The 25,434-nt window shown below is 40.2% G+C and overlaps 1 protein-coding gene across 1 annotated transcript; it reads right to left on the bottom strand.

Annotated features, from left to right (window-relative positions):
* Positions 1 to 693: 693 nt before the first annotated feature.
* On the bottom strand, positions 694 to 25,223 carry plag1 (pleiomorphic adenoma gene 1). The gene is made up of 3 exons (XM_074622045.1): positions 25,061 to 25,223; positions 14,538 to 14,897; positions 694 to 14,329 (listed from the first exon to the last, which is right to left on the bottom strand). The coding sequence occupies exons 2-3, from the start codon at positions 14,786 to 14,788 to the stop codon at positions 13,132 to 13,134; spliced, it is 1,449 nt and encodes a 482-aa protein (XP_074478146.1). The 5' UTR covers positions 14,789 to 14,897; positions 25,061 to 25,223; the 3' UTR covers positions 694 to 13,131.
* Positions 25,224 to 25,434: the final 211 nt, after the last annotated feature.

Below are 25,434 nucleotides of genomic sequence, written 5' to 3'. Positions count from 1 at the left end.
CCGACCGCGGCCGGAGGGAACAGGGGAGACACCGGAGTTTTGGTCGGAGACGATAACATTTCTCTCTGCGGAGCTCTGTCACTTCACAAGACATGGGAAACCTCTGTTGGTCTGGAGGAGCTGCAGCAGTTATTTCTGCACAAACGTCCACTGTACATTCACTAGATATTCTCAGAGCTAAACTAACTCTTCTGCAGTGTGGAGTGTGCGTGCATGCACGTGAGTGGAGTGAAAGAACGAGAACGAGTGTGATGTGTGAGTGAAGGCAAGCAGGCAGAGGAGCAGAGTACAGCAGAGACTCCGGCCCTGGAAACCAAAGCTACGGTCTCCCCCGCGTCCTCCGACCGCGACCAACACTGTTTAACAGACGGGCTTCACTAGATACAACTTTGCAGTTTTGGTGCTTCCGTATAGTTTGTGTTGGAGTCTGAGTCTGAACAGCGTAGCCACATGCGAGAGCGCATGGGACACCGACCCGCAAATATTTATACGTGTAAGAAGTTACAAACAGTCCCTTTAAATGTTACTTTAAATGTCCCAGGTGTGACATGGGGAAAGGCTTGAAAGAACCACAAACTTCTACAATATATATATATATATATATATATATATATATATGTATATATAATATATAATATACAGCAGCAGACATACAGTAATCACAAGTGGATGAAAGACCAAACAGACGTGCAGTTGGATCCTTTTTCTTCCGTTTATTGAACTTTCATTACATCGTGTAAAAACACTGGAGTTGACGACTGCAGCTCTTCTCTCTCATAGCAGCAAGGTATGTAAATCAGATCAGGTTATTCTGCCAGACAATAAATAATCTGCCTCTTTGGATGATGTCAATGTTTAAAAAAACAACAGATAAAAGCTGCAGCATTAAATTTTATTTTACACAACCTGTAAACATATACATATATATATATATATATATATATTTACTTATATATATATATATATATACACATATATCTTCACGTGAATTACTTTGCCTATATTTATAAAAATACAACAGTAGTTTGTAAAATAGATTTGAAGTAAAATATTGAGAATTAGCAATGAGTCCATCAAATGCGACCAATAACAGAACCAACAGCTGGAATGCAGTTCGTTTTCTGAGCTCATTCTGAATGGCGTCACATGGAGTCGTGTTTGTCTTCATCTCTGCTGAGTGACTGCTCTCAGATCAGTCTCCCGCCATGACTCGGTTTCCCAATATCACAACACACAGATGGGGAAGGGGTGAGGGGGGGCATGTGATATTACAGGCAAAAGTCTGTAAAAAGACTACAAAAGTCACAGTACAATAAAAATATATGTAGCTATAAGGTACAAACAGGCACACGCGCCGACTGTTCAGCTAATCTGGATACTGTGTTTGTACAAACGGTACATTTAAGAACTAGAAAAAAGAGGTCTGTAGCACCTTAAGGAGCTTTAGAAGTATGTTAGCAGCTTGATCCAATACCAAAAATATATATTGCAGTATTGCAGTGTTTCTTACATACACATTCAATAAAGTTCACTGGTACCACTGAAGCTTATAAAGAACATTGCTGAAGGTCTGTGCCTCTCACTGAAGAGCGTCTCCGGTCACGCGGCGGCGGGACACGTTCGGTTATTCTCAGGACACTTTAGATTTAATGAACTTAATCGGATACCAGACTTCAGATCTGGATCTATACTTTCTTCTACGTGTGTAGATCTATGTGTTTGATCCATAGTTTATTGCTTTTAATCTCCCCACATCAGATCCCTGGATTCTGTCATACAGTCCATATGAGTTAAAGGTCCCATATTGTGCTCATTTACAGGTTCATACTTGTATTTTGTGTTTCTACTAGAACATGTTTACATGCTGTAATGTTTAAAAAAACTTGTATTTTCCTCATACTGTCTGCCTGAATATACCTGTATTTACTCTCTGTCTGAAACGCTCCGTTTTAGCGCATTTCAACGGAATTGCAACAGAATTGCGTTGCTAGGCAACAGTTTGGGTCCATGTTTACTTCCTGTCAGCTAATTTTATTTACATACACTGCAACAGTAAACAAACTGGGACACATTTAGAATGTTTACATTTAAAACCGTGTAATGGTCTAAATATTGTATATTTGTGACATCACAAATGGACAGAAATCCTAACGGCTTGTTTCAAACACGCAATTTCTGAATACGGTCTGTGTGTATTTCTCAGTATTTTGAGCATTTTGATAGTTTAACAGTATTTATACAGCACTTCAACCTGCTTTATGATATAAAAGACCTGAAAATCTCACTTTTTACAATATGGGACCTTTAAACATTAAGTTTAAACTGAAGTTCGCTGATTGGAAAATTTGTTTTCATCTAACAACTTTCAGGGAGAAGCCACTAAGAGATCAAGTTTTCATAATGTCACACTGAGGTCAAAGGATGATGGAAGAGGAGTTATTGAACATACAGTATATCTTCTTTGTCTCCATGAAAAGATGATATAATTTAGTATTATATAACTATCCATTTCAGCTTCACTATTGTTTGTGCTCTCACCTAAACCAGCGGGTTGAATAGTCAAAGAAGGCCTTCTGAAAGACGAGGCCAACATGAATCTGTGTTTTAAGGTACATTGTTAAAAGACCCCTCAATGAGATACACAGAACACTTGTGCAAGTAAAGCAAAAAACAAAATGACACTTTGATAGGAAAAAACACTGTCAACATTGTACCTGTAAAAATAAAACATTTTATATTGTATTTACATTGTTATTGTTCTCTAAAAGAGCTAAATATATCATCTATACATTTGTAATAAAGGTTTTAAACAAAAAGGTATTGGAGGAAATAAAGGCATTCAATTTACAAAAAGTGCTATGATTACAAAAAAACAAACAAACAAACAAAAAAAAAAAGCGGCTTGCTAACATCTCTTGTAAAAACCTTCACAAGATACAGATATAGCAAACTTCCATAAATGCTTTGAAACATTAAAACATTCAACTCTAAATTTCACATAATAACCCAGAAAAAAACACGTTGTCTCATCAAGTCCTGTCATTCAGAGAGGGGAACTTAACACTTCTAGTTCATCATCATTTTTGAATTTTCAGAGCAACAAAAACAATATGAATATGTGAGGTAAATGATAACACTATTGGGTTCGATATGCATCAAACATTTCATGGAACTAAGATGCACCGTCTGTTAAAGGTGAAGGCTGTCAAGTTCACATTTAAGCCACATAGTGTACAGTCCGATGTCTGTAAATGATGTCTGTTCTACAGATGAAATATGGAACCTTTGTTTTATGAAATCGTATAAATGTGTGACTCGTCCTCCTACAGTTACGGTGTTGTAGGGCTGGCTATTTTCAATATGAGTCAGTATGAGACCAGAGTTTTGATACCAAAACAATATAGAAACCACGTTTTTCTACAAAACCTTATTTTCATTTTACAAAAGCAGCTGTTGAGCATGAATGTCATTCTTCACCTTGGGAACGGTAGTTTAACTAAATACTGAAGGTCCACTAACTAGATTCTGTGTTGCCCTTTAAACATCTTACATACTTTGTCAGCATATTGGGGTTTTATGGAGTTTGTTCACTTGTCGTCGTCGTCATCATCATCATGACCAAATATGTTGATCACGTGATACATTTTAAATGCCAAATGTTGTCCAAACGTGCGCAGCCAAATAAGAACTTTGTAAAAGTAAAATACAGAAGGTAACCGAGTTATGAGTGTGCAGTTATGTTTTTATGTATGCCTGCGAGCCGGCGATTAGAGGAGCAGAGTGTTTGCTCTCAAGTTTTTAATCCAAAATTTAGATTTCAATCAGGATAAAGAAGAAGTGGATTTGACCACACCTTTCATGTCAGCTTTCAGTACAGATTTTGGTATTCAGTGCTACGCAGACATTTCAGGCGATACCCAGCCCGACTCTGCTGGCTAAGTGATTGCTAGCACCACCGCTAACTGTATAAAAAAACAAGACTATAGTCATAAACCCAGAACTGGCACAACACGTTCTCACTACCAACTCGTCAAATACCGCTGCTCGGTAAGTGCTGCCGACACACGGGGAACCTCTTACTTTACTTTTGGGAACCTGTCAGGGACGGCGTGTCAATATACGCTCGCTACATGCATAGTGTCCTTTCAAAATAATGTTCTCTTTTCACAGGAAGTTGGGTGTAGGCAACACAACCACTTAGTTAGGAAACAGTCACTCATAGGACTAAAGCCTGGGACACACCAGGAACGTCAGGAGCGTGTGGCGGCTGCGTGGTGGCTGCGTGATTCACGCGTCGGGCGTTCACACCAGCTGCGTGTCTGCTGTGTTTCTGCTGCTGTCAGCCCTTTCTTTCTACATAGAGTTTGCCTTTTAATGACCATTTCATTTCATTATAAATATAATTTATATTTATTTTAGACAGAGAAATGTTAAGAAACGTGTGGTAATTTGTAAATAATAGTAATAATCAACAATTAAAACTCCGTACTATATTCATTCATGGAGCTCTCCAAGTCACTGCATGTTCTAGGACACTGTCAGGCACATATTTCAGAATAAAAGCCTTGTGTTAACAAATGAAGGAATTCTGTCCATAGAAAAAACGCTTAAGGGCTTTTATTTTGAAATGAAAGCAGGAAGTGTTGATTTAAAAATAAGTCTTTACTTTTTTTCATCTCCGTAACATATTCTACAGATAGACATCGAAAACTGTAGTAATGTTGCTGATATGATGTCAATATACAGTCAATAGATCACTTTCACTGTCTGTTGTTGCTGTGAACCGTGCGCGGCACGCGTCAGAAATAGGATAAGATCTCTATTCTCTAGAAGAGACGCAGCTGAGACGCTCAGCAGTGTGGCTGCTCTAACCTGTTAACACGGACGCTGAAATAAAAAACAACAGGTAACACAGCCGCCAAGCGCTCCTGACGTTCCTGGTGTGTTACAGGCTTTATGATACCAACGAGTCATGTCACGGATTATATTCTGGATCTGCTTGTTGCAACACGCCATTGAAGGTGTATCATCTTTACACAATATATTTAATATTTAAACCGAAGACTCCATGTTTCTAATGGCCCTCCAGAAAGTCTTGTGCATCATTCCAGCAGGTATCTTTGGAAATGTTGGCATCGTGTGAATGTCGATGTTCGTAGATGTTACTGTCACGGTTAATGTGGGAAACATATCAAAATATGATCCGCATCTTTTCCAACGCAGCCGTTATTTGTGCCATTTTTTCACATTTCCTCATTTAAACAGCAAACAACTGATGTGTTAAACGTATATTGCATGAAAAATAAGGCATAACTTCTGTTTACAACGTATTATCTGAATATGATTGTGTCCATACTGACGACTGACTTCATGTTGAAAGAAGACGTGGTGAAAAATGCATTTGTGTCTGTGTGGACTGATTCAGGCACCGACGGTCCATCTGAGATGACCTGCAGCTATACTGTCCATTGATTCTCTTCACTACTCATCATGACCAAACATCCACCTGTCTCATTAGCAGGATATTAATGCTAGGTGGAGCTTCGCTATACATACAGCATTGACTTTGCTCTAAATCTCTCATTAACAGACTCCTCTGGATGGTTCGGTTGGAGGAGGAAGTCCAAACTGACTGCAGAAAAATAGCAAAAATACCCTCTCAGAAATTTAAATGATAAGAATCACAGATATGTCCACACCAAAACAGCATGTCCTTTAACAAAGATTGATGTATTCAATTTTGTATGTAATAAATTAAAGATGTAGTTGAGCTAACACATGTTCCCGTCCCTGAAGTGGTATGAAGATAGTTTTGGTTTAACGTGTCCAGGTTTTGAGACTTCTACCAGAACAATGCTGCTAAATACTATTTGCTTTGTGGAGCATCCAAACTTCATGTTTTTTTTTTTGGTAACAATGTCCCCAGTGACTGGAGACAGTCCACAGGACAGAGCGCTGATAACGATGACAGTTTTATAAATGAAATCGGTTTATGATATAATGATTATCCAATATGTTAGTGTTGGGTAATTTTTCCAAAGCCATCGCCAGGCAAGACTGCTGATATTCTTCTATTCTGCAAAAAAAAAAAAGATCACATTCAAAGACATTTTTATCATATATTGTGGATCTTTTTAAAATTCTTGCTTCCTACAATCTCTGTGCGAGGCTACAGGTGTGGTTAAGGTGAGGGCGAGATCGTGGTATCCTGCAGGCTACAGGCCCATCCACCGACTGGACCGGCCCATCCTTACAGGGCACACTACTTACTGCGTCGGCACTGGATATAAAGTGTGAGATGTGAAATCATCCGACACGGACACAATCCCTATTCTAATTCCTTTCTAATAAGACTAACTTGTTCAGTGCTTTGAGTACCTTTGACATCCATAGTATCAAACTATCTGCCTACAGTAGGTAGATACAGCACTACTGCTGGGAAAACACGTGACGTGTTTCACTGTTCCCAGAGCAGACAAACTTTCTCCCAACGTGTTCAGCTGCATTTGAAGTCTTTAAACATTTCAGTTCAAGGATGAAGAAGGTGATCAACTCTCCCCCCTAAAGCTAGAAACCACAGTACTGCGAGACTCTTTCACTCAAATTATCCAAAGCTGTATGGCATTAATGCGTTCATATTCCTGTGGTGTTAGCTTGAATATCAACACTTTCATCTTAAAAAGATCAGGCACTAAAGATTTGACTGTAATGTTCCGTTACATCTAATTTACCTTTCGAACATGAAAAATAATGATGTACAAGTCAAGTAGCATTGGAAGCTAATGTATATGTGGAAAGCCCACTTTTGATTGATTTTAAAGGGGACGTATCAGGCTCATTTCCAGGTTCATTCTTGTATTTTGGGTTTCTTCTAGAACATGTTTACATGCTTCAATGATCAAAAAACACATTATTATTATTCTCCTCCTGTCTGTCCGAATATACCTGTATTCACCGTCTGTCTGAAACGCTCCGTTTTAGCGCCTGTCTCTTTAAAGAGTCCCATATTGTAAAAAGTGAGAGTTTCATGTATTTTATATTATAAAGCAGGTTTAAGTGATATATAAGAAACTGAGCTTTTGAAACAAACCGTTAGTTTTTCTGTCCATTTGTGATGTCACAAATATTTAGACAATTTTGCAGTTTCAAACCTAAACATTCGAAATGTGTCCCAGTTTATGTCCTGTTGCCGTGTACGTGAATAACATCAGCTGACAGGATGTAAACATGGACCCAAGCTGTTGCCTAGCAACGCAATACCGTTACCATTCTGTTAAAATGTGCTGAGTGTTTCAGACAGACGGTAAATAAAGACATATTCAGACAGACAGTAAGAGAAAAATAATGTGTTTTTTGAACATTAAAGCATGTAAATATGTTCTAGTAGAAATCCAAAATACAAGCATGAACCTGAAAATGAGCATGATATGGGACCTTTAGGAGTCCAGTCTTTTCTGATTGGCTGGAGAGAAACGTATGGCGTGTGACATAAGAAGGGGAGCCACATCTGATTGGCTGGAGAGAAACGTATGGCGTGTGACATAGGAAGGGGAGCCACATTTGATTGGCTTGCTGAATCACATGTTTTATGATCTAAACAGCCCACAATAAACTGACTGGTCGTCTTATTTCACAGTTTGTGGGTTTGTAAGAACTCCAGATCCCTAAATGGATGAACACAAACACGTCCCCTTTAAGACACAGATGAACGTTAGGATTCAAAGGTCAAGATATGATGTCCTATTATTGCAAGTTGGAATATGTAAATACCATTGTCCAGCAGTAAGCATAATGTGAGATGCTGAAGTTTTCATTAAAGAGCAATTACACTGAATCTCTGTTCACATTTGCATGAAAACTGAAATACTAGCAACTACTTCCTTTGTCCTCGTAATAAGTCTTTAAGTTATTGTCTGAACAGTTTCAGCTCCGTCATGTTTTTAGCTTTCAGATAGTTCAGTAAAGTCATTTCATTTAGAGTCTATTATTATCATTTAGATGTCCTGTTAACATTCTGAATATCTGTTTCACATCCCATTACGTCGGCTAAATGAGCAAATAGCAGCAAAATTAGGCAGTTTCACAAACTGTACAATTGAGGAGAAAAAAGTGACTAGGCTTTATACTTCTATTCAGGGATGGGCAGTATTTATGAGAAATGTATTTAAAATATGCTATTGAAAAAATATATGGTATTGTATTTTGTAATTTGTACTTGATGGAATTGATAGCAACGGTTTTGTATTTTATATTTAAGAAGTTTTAAATTTTAAAAATACTGAAAATACTGTGTATGTGATGACATCACATATATGCAAACTACAGAAGATAGTGTGTCCGGTAAAGTGCTCCAGGCTTGCTGGAGAGACATGAGAACGGGGCATAAGGTGTGTGAAACATGTTGTTTCCTACTTATAGGTATATAGTATATAGGTATAGTAGAGCAAAAAAAACGTAACAGTTTATGCCGTTATATTCGAGGTAGGCATTAGTCCCTTTTACCATTTTCACATCTTTGTTACGATGGTAAACCGAGTTCACTACACAGCAAGCTGTCCTCAGAGTTAACAGAAGCTTTTTTATAAACTTTCATCAGCTGATTTTATACGTGCAAAAAGAGAATAGCCTCAAACAGAGAATTGAGATCTATAATAAACACTTTAGAACGTGTAACTTTAAGTTTAATGCACGCACGTGTTGGGCAGCACCGTCATTAAGAGGTAGACATTATGTGTGACATAATGGTTATTGCGTTGTCTATTTAACTGGGGCTGTCGTATGTTTTATACACACACACTTGTATCAATTGGAATATTTTTTTGCATTTAGCTGTTAGCAAGCAAAGAGGATAAGTGGATTCAGCGAGCAGAGTAACGTGTGATAGAGTACGAGGAGAAGCTGAGAGAAAATACTAGAAAAGATTGAAGAGATCTGAGCTCACCTAAACCTGCATGTTTAGGAAATTATATAAAAAAAATAAATAAATAAAATAGTAGAGCGATAGCAGCGGCTCCATGTTTCCTAGACATTTCTTGTAACATTTTGAAAAGTGTACTTTGGTGCCAGATAAATGGTTTGTCCGCTGAAATATCTTCTAAATATTTTAAAGTCCTCTCCGTGGAGTACAGACAGCTTGCCGGGCTCTCCGCTGAAGAAGAGAAGACGAGTGTTCCTCTAACCGTCTCACAAAATCTAAAGAACTTCACTCATTGCACTTTGTAGTGTAATGTTTGTTGATATGTATTCTAATATTATATGGACTATGTGTGTACTGCAGCTATAATGTGAAGTCCAGACCTTTGACTGGGACGATATCATGGATTTAAATAGTTTAAAGGTCCCATATTGTGCTCATTTTCAGGTTCTTACTTGTATTTTGTGTTTCTACTAGAACATACAAACCCTTTATTTTCCTCATACTGTCTGCCTGATTATACCTGTATTTACTCTGTGTCTGAAACGCTCCGTTTTAGTGCATTTCAACGGAATTGCGTTGCTAGGCAACAGTTTGGGTGCATGTATACTTCCTGTCAGCTGATGTTATTCACATACACTGCAACAGGAAATAAACTGGGACACATTCAGAATGTTTACGTTTAAAACCGTGTAATGATCTAAATATTGTATATTTGTGACATCACAAATGGACAGAAATCCTAACGGCTTGTTTCAAAAGCACAATTTTTGAATACGGGCTGTGTGTGTTTCTCCGTATATTGAGTGTTTTGATAGTTTAACAGTATTTATAAAGCACTTCAACCTGCTTTATAATATCAGAGACGTGAAAATCTCACTTTTTAACAATATGGGACCTTTAATATTCTATAATAATCTCATGATCAGTAAAGTCCGTGTGCTGGTGAATGAATAGATCAGAGAGGCCTACGTGTGGAATTGTGTTTTAGTATTTTTAAAATACAAAATACCGGAGTTCATTTTGATTGCGTGGCTGCTGTATTTTATAATTTAATTTGATAGAGAGGCTGGAATATTTGGTTAACAGTGCTCCTTTTGTCATATTTGCTAATAATCTGGCTAATTTCACTTAGAATGTAAAAATTGTAAAAAATTATGCTTTCTTTAAATATTACATTTTTAAATTGGAGTACTTCATCTGAGATTGTTTCTGCTTTAAGTCAAGGGGTGGGGGGGGGGGGGGGGTCCAGTGAAAATATTAATTAAGCTTTGCAGGTTCAGCCCTCCGACCCATCCCAATCATTTTGTAGATCCCAATTTGCATATGTATGGTTGACTTCAGCATACCCTATGACCTTTTATGATGCATAAAATACGATGGTACTACTGTAGGTATCACATATAAACACTTTAAAGGTGACTACTGTAAAAATCTTCGCATCCAATCAAAAACAATTTTTTTGCTTGTTTCAGTCAAACAGTCACAAACGAGATAATCTACCTGCACTTCTTAGAAGTTTGATAGGAGTGTGACGTTTGATAAAATACTTTTTTTATGTCCTTTAAGGCACTTTAAGGCACAATGACACAAGCAAAGGGGAGAGTGAAAGTAGCCGTATTGATTGAGCCTGTAGTGAAGACAACTCTACTGGGCCGGTTGACACGGATCACTTCAGCTGGCCTGACCGGGCGAGGCTCATAAAGGCTGAATGGCTGTGTGTGTTTGTGTGTCACGGTTCAGAGCATAATCTCAGTGTGTTAATCCAGAGACTCTTCAACTGGGGATGCTGTGTGTGGTGGTTGAAATACACTGATGAGCTTCAGTCTACGTCAGTGTTTCAGCAGTGTGTGTTTGGGGTTAGAAGAAAGGTTGGAGAATGAGGATATGTGAGGACCGATGAAATGTAAAACTGTAATACTGTTGTCAGTAGTTCCTGCTCAGTACATTGTTGTGTGAATGCATTTATGATCTATTGATTGATCAATAGGACCAAATTGATGTTTTAACTACCGATCACATCTACCTTAACTGATAAATATATTTAGGGCATGTCGGAGATATTTCGATCGAGTTTTCCCAAAATTCCAGGAAGTCTTTGGTTTCCTATAATTTTCACAATGTATTGGAAATTATCTTGCAGAGACTTGAAATAGTGAACGTCAGGTCTACTGCTGCTGACTGCACTGATCATATTACATAACAGTGATGTTACTGACAGAAATACAAGCAGATATGATCACTGTAAAGGATTACCTGACTCAAGTCAATTCATTTCCATACAGATTAGAAATTAATGAAACACAATGACGGCCTGGAAAATTGCAAAAAAAACAGACAACAACAACCAAAATCGGGTATGCTGTCATTTATAGTGCGTGATGTATTAACTCAATTTATTACACGGCTGTGTTGAATATTCAATTCTGATTGGTCAGTCACGGTGTTCTGCGGTCTGTAATTTCTGTATAACAGAACTTTGCTATGTATAGCAGACCGTTGCTATGTATAGCAGAGCGATGCTATGTATAGCACTGTTGCTATGTATAGCACTGTTGCTATGTATAGCAGAGCGTTGCTATGTATAGCAGAGCGTTGCTATGTATAGCACTGTTGCTATGTAGGCTATAGCAGAGCGATGCTATGTAGGCTATAGCAGAGCGATGCTATGTATAGCACTGTTGCTATGTATAGCAGAGCGATGCTATGTATAGCAGAGCGTTGCTATGTATAACAGACAGTTGCTATGTATAACGGCCCGTTGCTATGTGTAGCGGCCCGTTGCTATGTATAGCGGACCGTTGCTATGTATAGCAGACCGTTGCTATGTATAGCAGACCGTTGCTATGTATAGCACCGTTGCTATGTATAGCACCGTTTCTATGTATAGCGGTCCGTTGCTACGTATAGCGGACCGTTGCTATGTATAGCAGACCGTTGCTATGTATAGCACCGTTGCTATGTATAGCACCGTTGCTATGTATAGCAGTCCGTTGCTATGTATAGCAGAGCGTCGCTGTGTATAACAGACAGTTACTATGTATAGCAGAGCGTCGCTATGTATAACAGACAGTTGCTGTGGACAAAAGACCGTTGCTATGTATAACAGACCGTTGCTATTTATAACAGACCGTTGCTATGGACGCAGCTCAGCTCAGTCGGACTCTGGAGGACCATTTTTGTGTCAAAATATTGATTTCATCAGTAAGTAGCCGTCTAATAAGCGGGATGATGTACAGCTAGCGGGTCATTGCTGTGAAAGAATCCCCTTACTTCGCGTCGGGGTGCAGCATCACCCTGTCGGGAATTCTTTCACAACAATGAACGGCTCGCTCGCTGTACATTATCAGTTACGTAAACGGGCAAAAACAATCCAAAACTAAAGCTAAACTTGGTCCCTACCACAAATAAGAAAGACAAAAAACAAAGGTCGACTCTGATGACATCATAAAGTTCAAAGTGCTGTACGAACAACAATCTGCTTACTGAGGTCAATCTATCCTAAAGCATCGGGGATGCTATTGCTATTAGCATTCATCTATGTGATATTCTCCAACTCCCAAAAGACTAACTCATGTTTAACCTGACCCAGCTCTCACAGTCACAGGTCAGACATGTTCACATTATTGCAGAAAAACAGATTTTGCTCTATTAACGTGCAGGTGGCACGTTTTCTACTGCCGGTGCTACCATTAAAGATGTTTATGTATGTTGTAGCCTGTAGGAAAAGTCATTTTTCTTGGTAATCAAAACAGAAGAATTATGGATATTGTATTTGCATATCCACGCTGCACAAGAGGATCGTTTTTCTGCGATCATGTGAACACATCATTAGAGGACAGTGGTGGGGAAGATCTGCCGACTCGTCAATAAAAAGCTTAACAGGTGAAAAGAATTCAACCCAACAGTAGCCATTAGAATGCGGATTAAGCCAAACCGTGTGTGTGTGTGTGTGTGTGTGTGTGTGTGTGTGTGTGTGTGTGTGTGTGTGTGTGTGTGTGTGTGTGTGTGTGCTGCTCTCAGTGCTGATTACCATGTGTCTGCTCATGTTGTCATATTAAATGGACAGAAGTGCTGATATCTTGTATTACTAGTGTGTTGTTTGGGTTTCTCCGGGTGTGTGTGTGTGTGTGTGTGTGTGTGTGTGTGTGTGTGTGTGTGTGTGTGTGTGTGTGTGTGTGTCAGTATGTGTGTGCCGGGTGCAGTTACATACTGGATCACTGAAAGGCTTGGTGGAAGCGGGGCAGTGTGGTGGGTGAGCTCAGGTTGGATATGAAGGACGAGGAGAGCCTCTGAAGAGGACTCTCAGCAGCCTCTGGGCCTTCGGGAGGCTGGGGGGGCAGCTGGACGAGAGGCGTGGGCTCTTCGTTGGGCGGATAGGCCACGCCTTGCCCCCCCCCGCCGCTGCCCCCCGCCTGGTTGTACGGGGGCCCGTTGAGTGGCAGGAAGTTGAAAAGCTGTGAGAAGTCCATGAGAGAAGAGGATGAGGCCAGAGAGTCGCCCGCGGCGCCTGCGGCCATCGGCGTGGATATTTTAGACAGGGACGCCCCCCCGCCCGCCGCCTCCAGCACGCCCACTTGAGGCTCCAACTGGAGCTTGGAGGAGGAGAGTTGGGCTTCCTGGGCTGCGGAGGATGAGGAGGGCATGCTGTTCTGCAGCTCCATCAGGTAGGTCTCCAGTTCTCCCTTTAGATTCTGCTCCCGCTCCTGAGAGGAGACGGCGTATGAGGTAAAGTTGGAGCCCAGTGGGTACTTAAAAGAAAACGGGTGTGTGGCGGTGGGGAAGGGCTCTGTGTCCAGGACGGAGCCCGCGTACATGTTGAACTGGTGCGGCGGCCTCGGTGTCAGCATGCCCGGGAGCTCGCCCTTGATGCCCCCGGACGCCAAGTCGTAGACGACGGGCTCCAGCGAATCGGCCGGCTCCGTTTTGACCCTCAGCAGCTCCCGGGCGTGGCTCTTCTTCACGTGACGCGTCAGGTGGTCCTTCCTCCCGAAGCGCTGGGCACAGTACTGACAGAGGAAGTCTTTGCATCCGGTGTGCACCACCATGTGGCGTCGCACATCTTTGCGGGTGTAGAACCGCCGCTCGCAGTCCTCGCAGCGATGCTTTTTCTCTTTGGTCCCACCAGAGGACTTGCCGGCGTGCGTTTTGAGGTGTTCCAGGAGGACCCCGGTGCTGGGGAATGGCTGCAGGCACACTTGGCAGGTGAGGTCTCCGCTGTTGGCGGCGTGGAGGGCGAGGTGGCGTTTGAAGCCCAGCTTGGTGTTGTAGCTCTTGCCACACTCCTGACAGGCGAACGCCTCCTTGTAGGGGTCGTGAGTGTGTAGGTGATTCTTTAAGTGATCCTTGCGGTGGAACATTTTCTCACAGTATGAACACTTGTGGTTTTTTTCTGGCGAGTGAGTTGCCATATGCCTTGGAACACAGACACATTCTATGAGCACTCAGAATTGTTGCAATCATGTTTTTTAAGATGGCATGCTTTACATTACACAGAAACACAAGAGCTGAAAACTAGTATTCATCAACACATCATTGTGATTACTACTGAGCACTACGTTTAAAGGTATTAAAGAGAAAAGCAACATGCTGCAGCCTGCAGTGTACTGCTTCTGGTCTGTACCGTAGCAGCTTGTATTTGGAGACGAAAGCCTTGGTGCAGTCGGGGTGGGAGCAGCGGTAGGGTCTTTCTCCTGTGTGAGAGTACGAGTGCACCTTCAACTTCTCCAGACTGTTGAAAGCTTTCTGACACTCCTGGCAAGGGAAGTTCTTTTTTGGTTTCCCGTCTGCTCTCCTGCGCCTCCCCGTGGGCGGCGGCGCGAGCTTGGTTCTCTCCAGGACGTGGTCACGGTGGCCCTGGGTTCCCGTGGCCATGGCACTCTAAGGCTGACCGGCTACATGGACAGGGGCACAGAGCCCGACTAGTACTGATGCAATTATTCTATCCAGTTCTATGTGCTCAACACCGCCCAGACGCAGGGGCCTGGGGAAGAGAGGGAGAGAGAGAGAGAGAGAGAGAAGAACATCTGAATGGTTGCTGGCACTACAAAATACACTAAAACTTACAGTAAGTCATTAATCAGCTGATCAGAGGCCAACATCACTAAACAAGTTCAAGATTCAAGTTAACTCCGGGTTTTATAATCCAGCTCAGAGTGGCCATGTGACCGATGAGGAGTTCTTAATGACAAGCAATATAATCAGAACCATAAGCTCGATTGATATCTGTGGAAAAATGTGAATAAAGCAGCTGCGAAAAGTGATAGTGAGCGGCAGAAATAATAATAATAAAACACTAGAAATGATATCCAAATATTAAAAGTAGATGGTTATAAAGTGTGACAAGTGTGGGAATTATTACATACGTCTTTTTTAATACATTCCGCATTTTCAAAATGAATATTATAAAAAATATTAATACTATTTTATATTAATAATATTCATATAAATTATTATTAATATGTGAAACACATAAAAAGTTTGGAGGAGAGGAGAGGAGAGGAGAGGAGAGGAGAGGAGAGGAGAGGAGAGGCGAGGAGAGGAGAGGAGAGGAGAGAGGAGAGAGGAGAGAGGAGAGAGGAGAGAGGAGAGGAGATGAGATGGAGGATGATGAAGTTTATCTGACCGTAATGATGCATTTATAATTTCCTCCTCATGTTATTGTGAGCTGCAGTGATGAAATAAGAGCACGGACACCGCCAGGAACCCTGTTCTTCATTAGTGTGGTGAACTATCTCTCCGTTTGTTAGAAGCTCTTCTTTAAACCCACAGTTGAAAGTCTATAGAACAATGAAAGGATTCTTCTGACCAACAGAAATATCTACTGCTCTGTATTTCTCGTCACTTTATTGTAAAGTCAGTACTTCTGTTACGGTCAGGGTCTTTTATTATTATATCCATGGTAGCGGCATCTGCAAGATTTCGCGTTATATACCGTGGGATCCGCACGTATTCGGGTAGGCACGTCCTGATAGGCCCGTTACGTTTATGCAAAGTTCAGTGGGCAAATGCGTGCTCGTGATTGGTGGATAGTATTACCCATAGAGTCCAGTAGAGGGCTCCACCTGTGCTTATAGAACTAGAGTTACAACATCGTAACCTTCGTTACCTGACGATACCTGAAATACTGAGCTCATATTGATATTGCAAAGCATACACGTTTTCATTACAACGGGTGGTTTAGCTTATACTCACTTCAGAGAATGAGCCACTGCGATATTCCGCCATGGCGTTCTGCAGAAGGATAAGTCCACCCCCTAGCAGTAGCTTATTTACATTTATAGGCTACTTTATAGAGTATAGAGTTGGTAAATGTACGTGTTCTAATTGAGGGGTGATGAGCTATTCTGTCTATTTAGAAAAACATCTGACATTACACACGATTTCACCAAAAGCCCAGATATCCCAGTGTTCCACCTGTAATGAGACGCAGCATGCATTCGTGGATCTGTTTGCGCTGGAGATGTAAAAAATTGTCTCAAAACTCCACACACAAAAAGTAAACTGATCTGTGCGTATCAGGCGATACATGCACACACAGGAAGCTTTTCGATAGTGAAAATGATCCAATTTGTGAAGTTGAAGGTAAAAATACATATCTAAAATAGGAATATTTATTCAAGTCGTGATTTGTAAAACCGTTTTATGTGTTCTAAATGATCGGTGTTTGAGTGTAGATTGGAACATGCATTTGTGAGTATAAAATACACACAAAAAGTTGTACACGTTCGCAAATCTTATTTTTCATGTGTACATCATGTAGTACACATTTGTGACCGTCCTGTGACTAATTTCACTCCATATTCAACCTCTCCAAGTTCTCCCACACTACACCGCTCCATCACCCTGCTCTGGCTACTGGTGGCTGTTACAACCAGTTTCAAGACACTGGTACTTGCTTATGTTGCTGTGAATGGGTCAGGCCCATCCTACATCCAGGACATGGTCAAACCATACCCCATCCCCCCCAGCCCGTCCACTACGCTCTGCTAAAAAAGTCACGGCTGCTGTCCTGGCTCCACTACGGTTGAACGAGCTCCCTGTTGACATGAGGATATCAGAAAACCTCGACACATCTGTTCAGACTGCACCTTCAGTCTATACATTACCAAGCTTCCATTTGTTTGTCCTGAAGCTGAAACCCTAATGTACGCAGACGACACTGTTTTATTTGTACATGGCAGAACCAAAGCATCGACGGCTCAGGTGACAACATGGCCCGATGAGTGCTGCCTCCAAATACATTTGTCTAAAACAGTCAGCATGTTCTTCTACAAATTAGTCCTAATGAGCCTCACGTACTTGTAGCAGGTGAACGATTACAGGTTGTGAGTCAATTTAAATATATTGGGGTGTAAATTGACTCCAACCTCTCCTTTAAAAGGTCCCATATTGTAAAAAAATTGTTTTTAATGTCTTTCACTCAATATACGGAGAAATACACACAGCCCGTATTCAGAAATTGTGCGTTTGAAACAAGCCGTCAGGATTTCTGTCCATTTGTGATGTCACAAATATACAATATTTACACCATTACGCGGTTTTAAGCATAAACATTCTAAATGTGTCACAGTTTATTCCTGGTTGCAGTGTATGTAAATAACAACAGCTGACAGGAAGTAAACATGGACCCAAACTGTTGCCTAGCAACGCAATTCCGTTGCAATTCCGTTGAAATGCACTAAAACAGAGCATTTCAGACAGAGGGTAAATACAGGTATATTCAGGCCAACAGTATGAGGAATATATATATTTTTTGAACATTACAGCATGTAAACATGTTCTAGTAGAAACACAAGATACAAGTATGAATCTGAAAATGAGCACAATATGGGACCTTTAAGTATGGTAATACTACTACTAATACCACAGATGTAAAGCATTCCTATTTGAAGTAAACGGTTGACATTACAACATATAAAAACACAGGTATCCGTCCGGGTCCGTGTAGTTTAATTCTGCTGATACACTTGTTATGGCCATCATGTAGAATCCCTGTGCAGGGTCACCCAGCTAAACCCTGCAGCAGGTAGGTCAGACATTGATGATCACATGGAGGCCTCTGTGAGAGACTGATGTGGGCGAGCACATCACTGGAACATGCCAAAACACTGCTTCATCCTACTGCTGCCACCAAGGTGAATATTTTATATCTTCCACATACCTTCCTTATATATAGGCTAATGCTTTTTTCCAAAAAAGCACCTACACCATATAGCTCCTCTACAATTAAACAGCTTCCCTTACAGGCCTACCGACTGAAGAATCTCTCCCAATCAGCCTCGGTTATCTGGGATTCCATATGAGGCCAAAGGAACACAAATAAATTAGCTCATGAATCATGTATTTCAAACACAGAGAATCTTAGCTCTCGTCTTAATCCAACCAAGTTTTAAAAGAGACATTAAATTGAATAAATAGATAAAACTGTGCTGACTGAACACAGGAGATACCCAGCAGAGAGAAACAACAACAGACGGACCTGTGATTCTGTGAGATCGTATACTGCCGTCTACTCTTTATCCTTGTTGATCTTCTGTACTACTCCTTCATCTACTCTGTCACTCTCTTTATAACTAGTCCACATTCTCCACTTGTTATTTATTCTGAAACGTCTAGTATTAGCGGTAACGTCAGCCTCTGCTGTTTACCTTAGCCCTGCGTCTTGTCGAACCTGTCGTACCTGCCTAGCCTTCTTTCACTTCACAGCTAACAATACTCTGCTAACTTGTTAACTGTGGTTTGTGCTGAGTGCTAACGGGCGGCTGTTTTGGGGTGAGTTTGGCTACAGTGTCAAAGAGAAATCTAGTAGGGATGTCCATAATTAACCGTTTAACCGTTAACCGACATTAAGCATTTTAACCGATTAACGCTATCGGTTAAAACGGTTAAAAGAAATGTTAATAATTAACTCAAAAGCTGAGCGGCTCAGAGGAGCGGCTCTTCTCTTTAAAGAGAAAAGCTGGTCCACCTTAACAGCCAAGAGGCATAGACGGAGACAAGAGGCAGAGCGGAGTTGCAGGATACAGGAAGTCAGCTCCGGTCTCTGGCTCGCTTGAGCGGAGCGGAGGAGTTGTAGTTTTGTAGCATTTATTCACCGACAAATAAACTGTACACACACTGCTACACCTACGTTCACAGCTAGAACGCCACCAACAACCTCACATTCTCTTGTCGGTTAATGGTTAATAATCGGTTAACGAGGATCGGTTATCGGTTCAGACATTTTTTTCAAAATGAGCATCCCTAAAATCTGGGATTGTGTTTATTGTTACTGATTAATGGAGAGAAATCGGCTGCTCTGGTAGCGGACAGAGCACGCTTGTAATTTAAAACGCACTCATGCCATGATAGGTAGTTTATTTCCAATTCACGCCATTTACGTTCCAATCTCCTGAAGTCACTAATATAATTCTCGACAGGCTTCTGTCGCTGTAGTGAAAGGAGCCAGAACCCACAGGTAATCGCTCGCCAACTTCAGTTATAGTGGACGGACCGGTATGGCGAGTGTTGACTACATCAGCCCCCGTGTTACGCAGACAGGCTGGTGTTGCTTTGAATTTAATAAGAAAGTGATCTGATATCACCGATGTGACGGGAGAGACGGTCACGGCAGTAACATCTATTCCAAGTGACGGTATCAGATCGAGGGTGTTACCACTGGAATGAGTGGGTTCATGTACAGACTGAGGAGGGCCAAAAAGGCTTTACATAGAGGATCATCAGCCTTGTTCGGGTGAATATTGAAATCATCAATAATTACAAGCTCATCAGAATGAGTAATAATGTCTGAGATAAATTCTCAGAATTCTTCTAAAAATTGTGACTAAGGGCCAGGTGGTCTGTATAGTACCAAACTGGACAAGGCGATTTATAGTTAATGGAGATGACTTCAATACAAGAGCCTCAAATTAATCTAATATCATGTTTGAGGGTTAAATTAGAAATATATTTGTAGACTACAGCAACATCTCCACCTTGTGAAGTCAGGTGGGGAAGCTTCATTTATCTAGTCATCTTAACAGGGACATTAACTATATATTGAGGGTAGTGTTAGCACTTACTGTATCTATCTTTGAAGATACTGGTATCACATGAAACTAGAAACCTACTTGGTACCAACTATGTCATACTAGTTAGCTGGGAAGGAGGTTAAATAACGCTCCAAAGTTTGGCGAGGGAAAAGGGGTCCCTTGACCTCTGACCTCCAGATATGTGAATGTAAATGGGTTCTATGGGTACCCACAAGTCTCCCCTTTACAGACATGCCCACTTTATGATAATCACATGCAGTACATGTGTTATTGTCTCCTATTCTACAATGGTGTGAATATTTCTGCATACTGGGGTCCCTAAACAGTCTGTGAATTCCATAAATTGGGTATCACTGTAAAGCTGAGACTCTGGTGGATCCAATGAGCCCAACTGTATTCATGTGTGATGATGTTAGTCCCCATAGGAGACATTTCATTGACCTCACTGTATAAAATAACCTGTGGTGACCTCTAGGATAATCACAGCCTCATGAAACTTTACAGCAACAAACTAGAGACCTAGAGCATTCAGAGGATGGATGGATCAAACTACAGACCTAGAGCATTCAGAGGATGGATGGGTAAGACTAGAGACTTAGAGCATTCAGAGGATGGATGGATCAAACTACAGACCTAGAGCATTCAGAGGATGGATGGATCAAACTAGAGACCTAGAGCATTCAGAGGATGGATGGATCAAACTAGAGACCTAGAGCATTCAGAGGATGGATGGATCAAACTAGAGACCTAGAGCATTCAGAGGATGGATGGATCAAACTAGAGACCTAGAGCATTCAGAGGATGGCTGGATCAGACTAGAGACCTAGAGCATTCAGAGGATGGATGGATCAAACTAGAGACCTAGAGCATTCAGAGGATGGATGGATCAAACTAGAGACCTAGAGCATTCAGAGGATGGATGGATCAAACTAGAGACCTAGAGCATTCAGAGGATGGATGGATCAAACTAGAGACCTAGAGCATTCAGAGGATGGCTGGATCAGACTAGAGACCTAGAGCATTCAGAGGATGGATGGATCAAACTAGAGACCTAGAGCATTCAGAGGATGGATGGATCAAACTAGAGACCTAGAGCATTCAGAGGATGGATGGATCAAACTAGAGACCTAGAGCATTCAGAGGATGGATGGATCAAACTAGAGACCTAGAGCATTCAGAGGATGGCTGGATCAGACTAGAGACCTAGAGCATTCAGAGGATGGATGGATCAAACTAGAGACCTAGAGCATTCAGAGGATGGATGGATCAAACTAGAGACCTAGAACATTCAGAGGATGGATGGATCAGACTAGAGACCTAGAGCATTCAGAGGATGGATGGATCAAACTAGAGACCTAGAACATTCAGAGGATGGATGGATCAGACTAGAGACCTAGAGCATTCAGAGGATGGATGGCTTTCCTAGCTAGATTGACAATAAGGGGGTTTCTGAGCAGTTTAGACAACACAAGTGCTCGCCATCCAATCGCAGAAAAATGCAATTCCTAAAATGTCAAAAGGTTTTTGATCCCAAACACAGCATGGCTTTTTCTATGGTGTTCCTCAAGGTCTTGGTGTCTTAATGTGGTATTTTGGAGGGATTATTGATCATTTTTATCAATTCTCCAGTGGTAAAAAATGGTTAAATGTAGCACCAAATCTGTGTAACAAATGGTTTCAACCCCAAAAATTGCTGCAACAATGTATGAGACATAATAGAGCATGGGGATGACCATCATATACTTCCATCATCATGTTCTTAGCCCGTATACACTTTTACCATTCATTTTAATTAATTCATTAAATAAATTAATTCATGTTTTTTTCTGATTTGTGACTAGAACAACTTGACACACAGTGCTGAGCTGCATCTCAGATTAATCTTCAGGTTCCTGCATTCAGATGATCACTTACTACTGCTGACCTGCTATCTAATACAGTATTCCTCCATCATCCTCCTGTATGTTCATTGTGTATTTAAACAAATGTATAAAGACCAGTTTGGTCCATTTCTCAGTAATAATGCCTGGATTGTTCTGGATGCCTGTCATATAGGGTATGGGTATAAAAGTAATTTTAACTACAACTAAGCTGCCACTCTGCAAAGGTTATCATATCAGAATATGTCCCAAACACGGAGGATAATAATTACTAGTCTTTTCCGGGCCCTGGACTAAAAGAGTTATTTTTTGACGGGGAGTTTTTCCTCCTCCGATGAGAGGGTGGTACTGTAAAGGACAGAGGGTGTCATGTCCTCGACAGACTCTAAAGCCTTCTGAGGAAAGTTTATGATTTGTGATTTTGGGCTATACAAATTAAATTGACTTGACTAGATAAATAGATCACATCTACATCATACATTATCATATCATTATTGAAAATTCACACATGGAGAATTATCAACACAATTATCAGCAAAAGTTTACATGATCTGCTCTCATTATGGGGATGAGTATTATCCATCAAATGTTCAAATACCCATACTGTACATCTCTGGTACATTATCCATGCAGCACACTGCTGAGATTTCTGTAGTACTGTAATTAAATTAAAGATGTTTTGTAACTTTAAAGCATGAGTTGTTATTCATACATTTATAACAGAAGTTATATATAAAATAATAACTACACTGGTAACAGACAACTATTCTGCAATAATTAATATTAATCAGTGCTTGAAATTTTAAAGAAAATGTCATTATAACACATGACTATGCATTGCATGATTCATATTTTGTCTTAGTAAAAAGTCACTGTTTTCATTTCTTTTTATATAATTTTGAATAACATTAATGATAATAATAATAATCTGTTTCTTTACTCACTTCAATTAGCTGCTTTTCTTCACTGTATACATTTAATATATAAATTCATCAATAGAAACAAATCTTTCTAATTATTCTGTTGGAGTTTAAAGATAAAGTGTGCTATACTGAAGGTTACAACAATATAGTTAGTATTAATTTTAAGACTAAATGCCTATGAGACCACGGTTTAAGAAGACTTGTTATTAAGCTGATATTAAACTTTATTTTTATTATTGTTATTGTGCTCATTAAATATTATCTGTCTAATCACAGCTGCAACACTGATCTCAGGACAACAAGTAGAACTGCTTCAGACTATATAGGTGCATTTATGTATATATAAAATAACTCTGGCGTAAGAGGACTAAATGAATTATTGCTTTAAAAACAACAGTATAGCAACTGATGAACACATGAAAATATCCACCATGAAGTTTATTTCTCATACAAATATCTTAGCTAAGAATGTTCAAATTTTAAGAAAACTCAACAAGCCTGTGAGGCAGAAAAGGTTTCATTTCTAGGAAAAATTCATGAGTTTGACAAATGCAACTTTTTCACATCAACATTATTCCCTCCTAGAAAATGTCCTTCTTATAGGCTCAACTAAAAGCAGCATTTTAAAGATCTCAGGTGAAGCAAACACCTGGAATCAAAGATAGAACCATTTAATGCCCATGCAGTTTACAGAACAATGAGACTAGATAATCATATGTATACACTGTTAAGAATTTCCCAGCAAAATAACAGTAAAGAACTGGCAGCAGGGTTGCCTTTATGTTACTGTAAAATTAACATTATTATACTGTCGCTCAAATTTACAGCTTTGTACTGTTAATGAAAAATACAGTTTGAACTGTTTTTTTCTTTATTAATTTCACAGTATTTTACAGTTAATTTACTGTTTAAAGATACATTATATAGCTGTTTTCCACCTTTCTTTTACATTATCTTACTGATTTGTTTTAATGCACTATTTAGGTATTTTAATAAACATTATTTTTTACATAGACTTAGCAGGTTACAGACATAGGAATAGTCACACTAAATACAATTAAAGGCACTTGTTAGGAAAAAGGCTATAATAGACTTGTTGACACTTTTCCCAAAATGTCTGTCTCTAGCTGGCTACAAGCACAGAATGTAAACCAGAACAACATGTGAGTGAAGAACAATAAAGCTAATTCACTGATTTTACAATCATGTACAATGTGCAAGCCTCACATGAGCAGATCAGGTCCCAGAATTAAACAAATACTGCATGAAACTGTTACTGATGATACTTTAGACAGTTGATCAGCAGTAAAGTGATGTTTTTTTAAGAATGCATTATAGTTTAATTTAACAGGTTTTCTTTTGTATTAACAGTAAAGCACTGTTTTTAGCAATGACAGGTTAATACTGTTGAAATCCTGCTGTAAATGAACAGCAATTGTTTACAGTGTAGAGTTTAGGTCTGGTTTAAGGTAGTAGGACAGGTGTAAACAGGAACTGATCCAGTAGCAGCTTCCTAAACCACCGACACCAACACATGACAGGCTCATAGCAGCACATCTTTATAAATACCAATTACTAATGTGCACAGTGCAACCTGCCACAAGCAGTCACACTGAGTTGACTTCTGTTCTTAAAAGATGAAGACATGTCCAACCAAAATCTGAATTAGCTGAATTCTCCCTCCATTTTGCTGCTTTATTGACAATCAATCCTCCTGTTTTCTCTAGTGAGACTCACAGCAGACCTGTCATCAGATGACACCGGATCAATACTTTAGTGGGTATAAAACTGCGATAGAAGAGAAGCAGAAAGAGCCTGCTAACATGATCACACTGTAGTTGTGTAAAGGAGATGCTTTGAATCGATAAGGACATGTTGACACTGCTTCATGATGAACTGTGTGTGTATATGAGGCAAAAAATAAATAATGCAGCAAAAAAATGTCATTAATGCTGAATCCAAGTGCGCGTGTTCCTGTCGCTCCTGATCGCACTGCGGTTGATATTATAATAATAATAATAAAATAATATATATTATGTGAGGAGATTGAACTTTACTCAACTTTTTTCTATTTCTGCTGGTTCCTGTGCTCTTTAAAGTTGTCGCACACGCACCGTGACACTAATATCAGCAGTGACATCATTTATTTTAATACTAATGTGAGTGTGTGTGCTGTTCTCTGTGCTCCAGACTGGATCCTGATTAACTCTAACTTTTCTCCCCAGCTCACCCCTCTCTCATAATTTAAATAACCCCCAGATTTTAATTCAACAACTGAGTCACCGCTCACTTAATTCACATCAAACTCACCCCAGTCGCTTTAACATCCTTCCTGTCGGGTTTTTCTCCACTTTCAACTATTTTCCGAATTTTTAATAATTTTTTTCTCATATTTTTCGCGAGACGCGACGGGCCTGAAAATTGTTTGCTTTCCTCTCTTTCGAGCAGCCATTGTGTGTATGCGCTGCGATGCAACCGCACTAGGGGGCTTAGCCACGCCCACTACAAGTCCCGCCCACTCGTTGCTCTCTTTCTTTTGATTCGCGTAAATTGCTGCCACTTTCACTATAATGTCACTCACAGTCCCGCTCGGTTAAACATCATTTAGTGGACTTGCTGCACGTACTGTCAATCGTTTAAATTCAGTTTAGCACCATTTATAACCATAGGAAGACTAAAATGTC

The sequence above is a fragment of the Sebastes fasciatus genome, chromosome 21, assembly GCF_043250625.1.
Source record: "Sebastes fasciatus isolate fSebFas1 chromosome 21, fSebFas1.pri, whole genome shotgun sequence".
Classification (NCBI taxonomy): Eukaryota; Metazoa; Chordata; class Actinopteri; order Perciformes; family Sebastidae; genus Sebastes; species Sebastes fasciatus.
The sequence above is the reverse complement of the archived record's forward strand: the minus strand, read 5'-3'. Positions and strand labels throughout refer to the sequence as shown.